Source organism: Panthera uncia, chromosome A2, assembly GCF_023721935.1.
Source record: "Panthera uncia isolate 11264 chromosome A2, Puncia_PCG_1.0, whole genome shotgun sequence".
Classification (NCBI taxonomy): domain Eukaryota; kingdom Metazoa; phylum Chordata; class Mammalia; order Carnivora; family Felidae; genus Panthera; species Panthera uncia.
Genome location: NC_064816.1, coordinates 1141720 through 1153193, shown reverse-complemented (window position 1 = coordinate 1153193; position 11474 = coordinate 1141720). Strand labels below are relative to the sequence as shown.

The 11474-nt window shown below is 58.3% G+C and overlaps 1 protein-coding gene across 3 annotated transcripts in view; it reads left to right on the top strand.

The window, feature by feature from the left end:
• Nucleotides 1-6: 6 nt before the first annotated feature.
• Nucleotides 7-11474, top strand: part of AP3D1 (adaptor related protein complex 3 subunit delta 1) — a 37481-nt gene continuing 26013 nt past the window's right edge. For all 3 annotated transcript variants that reach the window (XR_007459760.1, XM_049639548.1, XM_049639547.1), the window contains exon 1: nucleotides 7-221. Coding sequence is in view for 2 of the 3 variants with exons in the window: in XM_049639548.1 (XP_049495505.1) it covers nucleotides 126-221 (96 nt within the window). In the remaining variant the exon portion in view is untranslated. The remainder of the gene's footprint in view (nucleotides 222-11474) is intronic.

Sequence of the window (11474 nt, the reverse complement as noted above, 5' to 3'; positions counted from 1 at the left end):
GGAGCCCGCGCCACCGCGGCAGCCGGCAGCGCAGCGCTCCGCGGGCGGCAGGCGCGGCCCCCGGGCCCCCGCACGGTGCCCTGCCGCGGGCCTCCCGGGGCTCGAGCCCGGCGGCGTCCGCCGCGATGGCCCTCAAGATGGTCAAGGGCAGCATCGACCGCATGTTCGACAAGAACCTGCAGGACCTGGTGCGCGGCATCCGCAACCACAAAGAGGACGAGGTGAGCCGGCGCGCCGCACCGGGCCGGCCTGGCTCTGCCCGACCCCGACGCCAGTACCACCCGGGACCCCGACTCCGGCCTCCTGCTCGCCCCCGAGGCCTCGAGCCCCGCCTGCTTGCGACCCGGGCCGCCGCTCGCCTCTTTCTGCCTGAGCCTCAGTTTACTCCTGGCAGACGCGAGCAGCGATTCTCAGGACCTCCCGTACCTCCCGTGTCTGTCGGATCACCTGGGGGCCCTGCCGCTGGGTGCCCCCCCCCCCCCGTAGTCTCGGTTTACCCTCTGGGCGATGGAAGCCCGCCTCCCCGTCGCCGCAGGTGGCCCGGGAAGAGACTTTGGAGGGCTCTAACTCCGCTCCAGGCCTCTAGACTCCTGGTTGGGGGGCCCTCCTCTCCGCGGGCCGCTCCCGGAGGAGCCCATAATGGGATTGGTACGCGTCCGGGTGGCCCTCTGGGGCCCGGTCCGGGAATCGGGCCTTGCCTCCTGGGCCCGCGTCCCCGGGAAGGTGGAGCCGCCCCTCTTAGGGAGGGAGGGGAGACCGCGGGAGCCCTGACTCAAAATAAGGAAGCCGCTGGGGGGTCCTGGAATGGGGAAGCCGACTTCAACCAGAAAGCCGAAAGTCGGGGCGAGGAAAAGGCCGTCCACAAGTAAAATCGTAACCGTGGGCACCGTTTCCTTCCCTGCGCCCCTCCCCCCAGCCAGTGACCTAGATTTGAGAGGAACGGGGACGGTCAGTGGCCACCAGGCCGCCGGCTTCCTTGAGGAGGTGTCAGCCCACACTTGCACGGGGGGTCACGAAGGCGCACCCCGCCTTCCCAGGTGGAGGGGGAGGCTGCCCGGTGGCGGGCGGTTGTTGCGTGCGGTGCGGGTCCCACGGGTCCCACTGCCCGACGCCATCCGCCCTCCTCACAATGGCGCCGGGGAAGTCGGGCACGCCAGGGTGGGAAGTGCAGGGAAGGGAGGGAATTTGCCCGAGGCACCCGCAGCCCCCGGGCCGTGTGCCGGCCGGAGTTCCTGCCGCCGTTGCACTTTTTCAGAACGGGCGTGACCTCGCTGGGCGGTCATTTGCACCCTCCTATCCTTCCTTGGCTGTCCCTGGTTTTGCACCGTTAGCCACTCCCGCTCGCAGGGGTGGTTACGGTGCGCGTCTCACTGGGTCCTGGCCTTCAGGTTCGGTGACGGGAGAGGGGCTGGTTGGCCTGGGTTTTGTCTCTCCCAGCTGGGAGGGGCCGAGTGAATCTGCAACCTGTTCACACCGCACGTTTCTTTTGTGCGCTGGTTCTCCTCCTGATTTCCCTGGGTCAGCGGATGTCGCTGGGCCGCCTGTTCTGGGATTGCGAGGAGGCACCGAGGCCGCTCCCGTTCGGGCTCCTGGTGTTTGGGGGAAGCACGCTGTCCCCGGGCAGTTCCCTGAGCCGAAGTTGATTCATTGAGAATCGCTGGCACCTTTCCGCGGGCTTGGAGCCCTTTCCACGGGGATGCTGGAGGGGGAAGAGTCTTCGAAGGCCCGTGTCTGTGTGGGTCCTGCCCTCCACCTGTGGGCGATTCCCAGAGGACGTGGTGTGTTGCCCCCCCCCCCGTTTCCTCGTCAACAGATCGGGGTGACCTGGAGGCTGGCTGCTGGGGTGTTCTCTAGTCGCCTCGCCGCTCGGCTGCTTCTGCACCCTCTGGCTGCACTGGGTCCTCCCCTGCTTCCCCACTGCACCCCAGTGAGGACTCGACACTAGGCGCTTTCTCCGCGGCAGTTTAGCGCACTCCAAAGTTGGCTTGATGATAGGTTTTAGCCGAAATCTTCGGTGCGGCATCCTACAAATGAGGCTCTACGGGGCCTTGAAAGGCCACGTGGAAATGCAGCGTGATCTCTGGCGATTCAGTCGTGTGGTTGCACATCGGGAGGCTTGCGTCCAGGTTCTCGGGCTTATTGACTGGGTGACCAGGGAAGTGCCTCTGATACAAAGTGGGGGTGGCAGCGTCTGGGTGGCTCCGTCCGTTAAGCGTCCGACTTCGGCTAAGGTCGTGATCTCGAGGTCCATGGGTTCGAGCCCCGCATCGGGTCCAGCTCTGCGCTGACAGCTGGGAGCCTGGAGCCCGCTTCGGATCCTGTGTCTCCCTCTCTCTCTGCCCCTCTCCCGCTTGCACTCTGTGTCTCTCTCAAAACATATAAGCGTGAAAAAAAACATTTTTAAGTCGGGTGACAGCCACCCCCTTCGAGTGCTTCTGAGGATGCTGTGGGTGACGTAATGCAGGTTTGCACCAGGGCACCCACGAAGCTGTCTGCTTGGCTGTTTCCAGACCTCAGCCTCTGACCCCTTAGTGGGTTGTGAATTCAATTTAACGAGTTATGTTGAAAGAGAAGCTAGAAAATCCCAGTCCCACATGCACATAGAGTCACTGCCGTTCATTGAAGCTTATTTCAGCTACGCGTGTGCATGCACGCGTGTTGGGTTATTACGGAAACACGTCTCTCAAAATGAGTCCAAAAAGTTTGAAAACAATGGTCGAATTCATATGTGTCTGGGGTGCTTAGTTTATTTTTAATCTTTAAGACACAGCACAAATAATGTTGGCAGGGAGGGCAAAATCCACTTATGGATATCCTTGCTTCTAAACTTTGGATATGACGGGGGGGGGGACCCCAAATGACTTCTAAAGTTTGTGTTTAAATTTTTTTTAATGTTGATTGTGAGAGAGAGAGAGAGAGCAGGAGTGGGCAGCGAGAGAGGGAGAGAAAGAAGCCTAAGGAGGCTCCGCGCTGTCGGTTCAAAGCCCGACATGGGGCTCAAACCTACAGTGAGGTCATGACCTGAGCCAAAGTTGGATGCTTAACCAAGTGAGCCACCCAGGTGCCCCTAAGTTATTCTTCTGGGTACTCTTCATATTTGGGGGAAAGCTGCTTTTTCAATCTTTTTAGGTTGTAAAATCACACCCATACTTTTAAAAATGTACTCGATGTTTATTAAAGAAACGGGGGAATGCTCCTTCCCTGTAAATCAGTTTGGGGTATGTGTTTTGAGTGGTTTTTTCTGTGCTGAGAAATGATGGGCATTTCCGAGTGTTGAGGTTTCGTTCTGCATCCTGGGCGCCTGGCCACGCCCAGTGGTGGAGCGGTGACTCTTGATCTCAGAGTTGTGAGTTTGAGCCCCACTTGGGTGTAGAGATTACTTGAAAAAAAGGTTCTTTTGGGGGCGCCCTGGTGGCTCAGTTGGTTGAGTGTCTGACTTCAGCTTGGGTCATGATCTAACGGTTCATGAGTTCAAGCCCCACATCGGGTTCACTGCTGTCAGCACAGAGCCTGCTCCGGATCCTCTGTCCCCTCCCTCTCTCTGCCCCTCCCCCGATCATTCCCTCTCCCTCCCTCTCTCTCAAAAATAAACAAACATTAAAAAAAAAAAAGGTTCTGTGTGCATCTTGCTTGTAGGGTCGTGGTCCTTACTGACTGCTTCCCAGGATGCAGCATATGAAGACGCCCCACGGTATTTTTAACATCTGCCTAGTCTGGATGTGCTTTAGTTTATTTGCTTGCTTGCCCCCCCCCCCCCCCCACATTGAAGTGGCTTCACATTGTTAGGCACAGTCCCTGATTGGGTCCACTAGTATCTGAGTAGTATTGTTCTGGCTTGGGTATAAACATTTCCAAACCACTTAACTGGTGTTTCAGAACTTTAAAAATTCAGTTTGTGTAGAGTAATATTTTGAAATGAGATGTAACCTAGGATTAAGATTGAGCTGTAGGGGCCTGGGGACTCCTGTCGGTTGAGCGTCTGACTTCAGCTCAGGTCGTGATCTCACAGTTTGTGGGTTCGAGCCCCGCGTCAGGCTCTGTGCTGACAGCTCGGAGCCTGGAGCCTGCTTCCAATTCTGTGTCTCTCTCTCTCTCTCTCTCTGCCCCTCCCCTGTTCACCCTGTGTCTCTCTCTCTGTCTCTCTCTCAAAAATAAATAAACATTAAAAAAGGCTGAACTGTATGCAAGAGCTCATATTCTGTTGTTTCTCATCTCAAAAATGGCAGTTTCCTGGGGTTCAGCCCAGGAGGTTTGTGGGACCCGCCAGGCTGTGAGGTGCATGTAGAACCTAGATGGGATCGGGTCTCGGGACTGTTGTTGAAGCACGTATCTCGTCTGGCCCAGGGCAGGCCCTCCGTTTGTGAGAGATCCTTTTGTTTCAGTGACTTCTAGGGAGAGTAAAGATATGAAGTTTGAACTGAGTTCTTTTCCTGTTCTTTAAAAAAATTTTTTTTTTGATGTTTGTTTATTTTGGGGGGTGGGGGTGAGAACAAGTGGGAGAGGGCCAGAGAGCAAGGGAGACACAGAATCCAAAGCAGGGTCCGGGCTCTGAGCTGTCAGCACAGAGCCTGACACGGGGCTCGAACCGACAAGTCGTGAGATCATGAACTGAGCTGAAGTTGGATGCGTAACCGATGGAGCCACCCAGGCGCCCCAGTTTTTTTCCTTTTCTTTAATAACATTGGTCATTACCCTAGATCAGGATCTCCCTCGGCACTGCCGACATTCAGGACTGGATCATTTTCTGGGGGGCTGGCCCAGACTCTGTGGGGGTTGAGCAGCATCCCTGGCCCCGCCCACTCGATGCCAGGAGCACCCTCAGTCTGACAACCACAGATGTCCCCAGACATGGCCCAGGAGAATCTCTGACCCAAATTGATAAGAAAAATCTCCCTGAATTCCCTAACATTCTTCCCTTTATCCGGGCACCCTGTGTTTCCCACGTTGTCACCATGTTGTTGGACCTTGTGGTATTGTGATACTGGAGATCGGAGCTCCTGGGTGGCTCAGTCGGTTGAGCGTCCGACTTCAGCTCAGGTCATGATCTCGTGGTTCGTGGGTTCGAGCCCCGCGTTGCTCTGTGCTGACAGCTCGGAGCCAGGAGCCTGCTTCCGATTCCGTGTCTCCCCCTCTCTCTCTCTGCCCCTCCCCTGCTTGCACGCTGTGTGCATCTCTCTCTCTCTCTCTCTCTCTCAAAAATAAACGTTAAACAAAATTTAATTAAAAAAAAAAAAGGAAATATATATTTTGGTCCTCATCCCTGGCTCTAGGCAGAGCTTCTAAAATCTTTGTAATTTCCTAAGCAATAAAAGTACTAGGAACATCCTCGTTTATTTTTTGGTCTCCGACCCTGTTCCTGACCCTGAGCTCCTAGATCTCTCGGCATTTCCTGGGTGACAGGAGTGACTTTTGTTCTAATGAGATGACTTGGTGGCTCCTGGGGGGGCCATCTTCTGGGAGGGGAGATGGGCCAGGGATGGAATTAACGACCTCTCCCGCCTGGGTGATGACGCCTCTGCAAACCTCTCCAAACTGTGTGTTGGGGGAGGGTCTTGGTGAAAGCGTCCCCGTGCTGGGAGGGCGACGCGGCAGCTGGCCCACTCCTACACTCGGGACCCTCCTGGAGCCCTCCCTGTGTGTGTCTGTCATTTGTCACACCCTCTGTTACGTACTCGACTGGTAAACGTGACTGTGACCCGGCCATGACCGGGTGCTTCCCTGGGTTCCCTGTGCTGCTTTGGCACCTTAGCCGGGCCCGAGAGGAGGGGGTCTTTCAGAGCACGGGTGACCATGTGGACGGGGCTCTGTACTGACCAGGCGGTGTGGCCACCTGACGACGTCACAGCCGGGTCCGGGTCGTGCGGGGACCCACCCTGCGTGTGGCAATCGAGGAAGACTGTTTGCAGACAGACGCAGAGGGTGTGCTTTCCAGATTTGCTTTGCTCCTCATCCTCATAAGTTGCGGGGTGATGGCACATAGCACGTTACACAGTTCAGTTAACGTAACTGCCTGAAGTTCTTTGAGTGAACTGCTTTGCTGGTGAGTTTATCACCTAACCTCGTGTCCCTGCCCGGTGCTTGCTTCTGCCTGCACCGAGCTCTCTGCCGCTGGCTTCTGGCCGCTGCTCCGGCTGATCTCGGCTCAGGTCATGATGTGGTAGTGAGATCGAGCTCTGTGTTGGGCTCCAGCCTAAGCGTGGATCCTGCTTGAGGTTCCCTCTCTGCCTCTCTCTGTCTCTCTGTCGCCGAAACAACGGTGCGTAGCTGTCAGCACAGTGTCACTTTAGGACACTTCCGTCACACCCAAAAGAAACCCGTGTCCGTCTACAGATACTTCCCCACCCCCTCCCCCAGCCTCCTGGATCTGCTTCTGTCTTCATGGATTTGCATCGAAGTGTTTTGAAGAGCGTTCCTGCCCCTTAGGTGGACCTTGGTACCCCTTGGTCGTCTGTCCCGTGTGAGACCCGAGGGTGATGCGGGCCACGAAGGTGACAGGAATGACCTTGATTGGCTGCCAGGCACCGCCTGTTGTGTGTGCAGGGTTGGGGGGGCGGTGCTGGGGGCTGGCTGTGGGGGAGGGGAGAGGGGTGGGGCTGGGAGGCTGCCGGAGTCCCACCGTCTCCAGTTATTGGGACCGAGTGGGTCTGGGGCGGCGCGTGAGGCCTTCCCCGAGGTGGCCGCGGCTCCTCTTGGCCGCAGGGGCGTTGGAGCCCGTCCAGGGCAAAACGCTAGCGTGGCGTCCTGAGTTGTCGCTGACACTCGAGTGTGGTCGGTAGAACAGCTCCCTTCGCTTCCCAACTGACTTTTCCTACATTTTGGGGTCAAAATGTATCGAAATGATGGTGATGGTGGTCAGCACCCTGGTTGTTCTTCATAAGGCGGAGAAAGCCGTCCCCACCCTGTCCCAGTTGTCGTGAGGACTTGACATTTTCTGGTCTGAGAAACTCGAGTGGCTCGGAACACTGACTTACACTCCGGCAGAACCTCCCGTGCATGCCAGGCTCTGGGGGTCGCAGCCCGTAAGGGGCCCCGGGCTCACGCTCACGGACAGGGTGGTGTGGGCTCCAAGACCCTGAGCCGGGGAGCCAGTGGGGCCCGCGGACAGAGCTGAGTGTTTGGGACAGTCCAGAGAACCTTGTGAAAACGTCAAGGGCTGGAGGAAGTGTGCTGCCCCTTCAGCAGGTGAGCGGATGGACGAACTGGCCCACGCAGGTGACAGACAGACCGTGGCCCACGCAGGTGACAGACAGACCGTGGCCCATCCGGCACTAAAAACGGGCCATCGAGCCGCACAGAGACACGGGGGAGCCTCAGACGCACAGCACTCGGTGACAGAAGCCAGGCTGAGGAGGCGACACACGGGGTGGTTCCCAGTCCGGGATGCTCTGGACGAGGCAGGACCGCGGAGGCACGGCTGCCGGGGTGGGGGAGGGTGAATGGGAGGAGCACAGGAGTTTCAGGGCCGTGGGTCTACTCCGGACGACACCGTGGTGGTGGGCAGGTGTCCGTGACATTCGTCCGAACCCACGGGGTGTGCCGCACCGGGAGCGACCTCGTGTCCGCTGTGGACCGTGGTTCGTCACGTTCGGTGCTGGGTGGGGATGTCGATAATGGGGCCGCCGGTGCGTTTATGGGGAGAAAGTGCTGCAGGGAATCCTGCTAGGTGGCCAGGGTCGAAATGGCTACTTACAATAGACCTGAGGAGTCCTGTAGAAGGGAAGTTTGTGTCCTTTGTTCGAAATCAAATTCTCTAGCGAAGAAGGTGCAGAGAGGGCATCGTCCCTTTCAGTGCTCGGTTTGCTGTTTGAGAGTCCGAATCATGCTCGCCCCTCCGATTTCTCTCTTTTTCACTAAACGGCAAGGATACGTAGCTATTCGTACCTTAGGCTTTAAGCTCTTTCTAACGTATGTTTTTAATAGCGTTGTCTGGACGCGGATCCCGATCCGCCCGCCCACCCTGACCAGCCTGTTCCTTGTTAGTGATGTTGCGTGTAAATGAGAGATTAACGTGGCCACGGGGCTCCGCTTGCCTTCCTTCGACTTGCCGCGACCCCGTTCGAGGTCAGTCCTGAATCCTCCTGCGTGAGCACGTGCTCTCCGGTCCTTCGTCACCTCCCCGCCTTTCCCAGGTGCGCGGGCCGCGAGCCAGGCGCCTCCTCTCTACCCACAGCTCCAGTTCAAGCAGGCTCACGTGTCCCTCCGCCCGGGAGTGCCCCGAGGTGCAGGGACAGATGTCATCGGCCTGGCCGGTTCAGCCAGTGCAGCACGTGGCTCTTGATCCGCGAGTTTGAGCCCCACGTTGGGCATAGAGATTACCTAAATAAATAGATAAATAAAGATTCTCTCCTGATCTTCAGTTTTTGGCCCTTTGACTTGGGGATGTGTGGGTGTGGTTTTCTTTCAGTTTTCTGTTGGTTGGTGCTGAGCTTCTCGAGCCTGTACGTGTACATCTTTCACTGAATGTGGGGAGTTTCGGCCGTTCTCGTTTCAGACGTGTTCTCTGTCCCCCCTTCCTTTCCTGGGACTCCGATTACATGCCTGTCCTGCCGCGTGCTCTTGTCCCACAGACCTGGGGCTCTGCCTCTCTTTCCTCGAACTTTTCTCCCCTTCAGACCGGACGGTTACTATTGTCGCACCTTCCAATGCGCTGACTTCTCTCTCCAGCTCCAGTTTGCCCTTCAGTCCGTTCCGTGCATTCTTTGTTCCAGAAATTATCTTTCTGGAACCTCCGCTTGCTTATTTTATACCACTTGTGTTTGCTGAGAGTTCTCCTCCTCCTCTTTGTGAGCGCCTCCTTTTTTCTGCTTCCTGAGAGCACGGTCACAGTGGCCAAGCTGCGGCCTTCGTGTGCTAATTCCATCCTTTGGGCTACCTCCAGGCCAGTGTTCGTGGATTGTCTCTTTTTCTTGGGTACGGGTAACATTATCCTGTTTCTTGTTTTGAGTAGCTTCAGACCGAATCCTGGACGTTGTGACTGATACGTTTTTGGAGGCTCCAGACGGTGTTATTTTCTCTGAGGCGTGTTGACGGGGGGGCAGGGTTACTTTAAGGGGCAGTTAGCTTGTTGTCTGGGCTGAGACTCCAGCTCTGCCCTCCTCGCTGTGGGCAGGGGCGGGTGCAGTGTGCTCGTGTCTTTTTGCTTTAGCTGGAACGTGCCGTGCATGCCTAGCTCTGGGGTCAGCCTCGGATTTGGGCTGAGTTTCTATGTTAGCGTGTGGGCACCATCGCCCCCCCACCAGTTCCCCGCCCCCTGGGATTTCCTTCCTTGAGTGGCAGCTGCCCCGTGTTCTGGTTCTGGAAGCCAGGAGCCCCAGGCCTTGGCTGCTCTGTGGGGTGCTGGAGATAAAAGCCAGGAGAGACATTACCCGGTGCTTTTGTGTCTCCAGATAGTTTTAAAGCCGCATCTGGGGGAGCCTGGGACTGGTGGGAGCTCCGTGGACGGCGGCAGAAGTGGACTCTGGCTCTCCCGAAAGCCGGGGTGGGGAGGTCCCTAGACTGTGTGCAAACGCGTCAGCAGCAGCAGAACATTTGAGTTTGTGCTTAGGGGCCGTCACGAGTCCTGCCACTGCACGGTCGGCCCCCCCCCCCCCCCCCCCCCCGCCCCCCCCCGGCTGGGGCGTTTGCGCTGGGGGGCCCCCCCGCGCCCCCCCCCCCCGCGGGCCCCCCCCCCCCCCCCCGTTCTTGAGCGCGCGCCTGGGAGCGCTGCCGGGCCATCACCTGGCCCCGTCTTCCGTGCGTAAGCGTGAGTCCCCCCACACTTGTCACTGTCTGCCTGTTCTTTCCATTTCATTCATTCGTTCATTCATTCATTCAGAGTAGGCTCCGCGCCCAGTGTGGGGCTTGAACTCTCGACCCTGGGATCAAGAGTGGATGCCCCACCCATTCAGCCAGACAGCCCCCTGTTTTTTCCCCTTTTACATGGCTAACGGTCATGATCCAGGATGCAGGAAGGGCCATCTGTGTGCAGGGACAGCAAGTGAAGATTCCCAAGTGGGATTTAGTAACCGGAAGCCTGTTGGAAGGATACAGTGACACTCGCTCCATTGCACCGACTCTCGGTCGTAAAATATTCATGAACTCCTCCCTGGCTGAGAGAGGGCTCCGATGGCTCCTGTCCCCAGGAGCCTGTGCTTCAGGCAGAGGAGCGTCTAGGGGCCGAGCGGGGTGTGGCCTCGGGGGACGGGAACGCAGGGTGCACGGCCAGCATACAGGACACTTGGGGCAGGAGTCCGCCACGGGCTTGCCACCCTGGTCTCTCGGGACGCGGTCGCCCTGGGGACGGCATCCAGGGGCTGACCACTGAGTCCTGCCGGCAGGTGCCCAACCGGGCACATCCTAGCGGTGGTTGCTGTTGGCAGCATAACAGACGGGAGGCTCCTCGTGCTGCATGGAGTGCTGGGCACGTGCGGGGCTGGGGCACCAACCCGACAAACTCGTTCCGAGCCCTGCGGTGGCCACTCGCTTCGTGGCTCCTCTCTGAGGCCTCTTCGGGGCAGGGGTGAAAGGAGCCTTGCCCCCCCCCCCCCCCCCAGAGGGGCACGCCAGTGGCTCTTGACTTCGTGTGTCAGTACTGCTTCGGGTCAAGCCCGTTTGAGTGGTAGATGTGCTGAATCAGCAAGGAAACCCAAGGGAATCCTCAGACCGTGTCCCCACAACCCCTGCGGCGTGACTCCTGGAGTCGAAAAGGTGGGCAGTTTGCAAGTGTCCATCCTTCAAACGGATAAACACGAGGTGCCCTACGTGTGTGGGGGGGAGACCGAGCAAGGCACAGACCCTGTGCTACCGCGGGCACGAGCCCCGCCATGGTGCCCGTTGAGAGAAGCCAGCGGGCGCCACAGAGACGCCCAGATGAGCTCGCTGCCGCCAGGGCAGGACCGGACGGGAGAGCTGGGTGTCGAGCAGCCCGCGTCAGCGGGTGGACGGCGGCACCTGGGGGTTACTTCCGCGCCTTGTGCGAGTCTCAGTGCGAGCTGTTAAAACTAGAGGACCCCGTGCCTTAATGTTGTTCTGCGTTGAAGTTCTTTTTTAACTTTTAAAGCGCTGCGACACATAAAACCACCGCTAGGGGGCGCCTGGACGGCTCAATGAGAAGAGGGCATAGGATTCTTGGTCTGGGGGCTGTGAGTTAAGCCCCGCGTTGAGTGCAGACGTTGCTTAAAAAGAAAGAGAAGGGAAACGTCAGCTGTGCACACAAGTTGCGAAAGTGGAATAACATGTTGCGGCACCTGCTTCCGTGGCAGGGAGTCCGGCTCTCGCCGTCGTCCTGTCCTCTCAGGACTGAGGGGCCCCCGGGCGTCTTGCCGAAGCGGCTTCTTTAAGTGCCAGCTCTGTTAGACGCTCGCGTGCCGTACGAGTCACCCGCGCGGTTCCTCGCTGGTGCGTTCAGGAGTCGGGCAGCCGTCACCGCAGTGAGCTTCAGGGCACCGTGTCACCCCAGCCCCCCCCCCCCCCCCCCCCCCCCCCCCCCCCCCCCC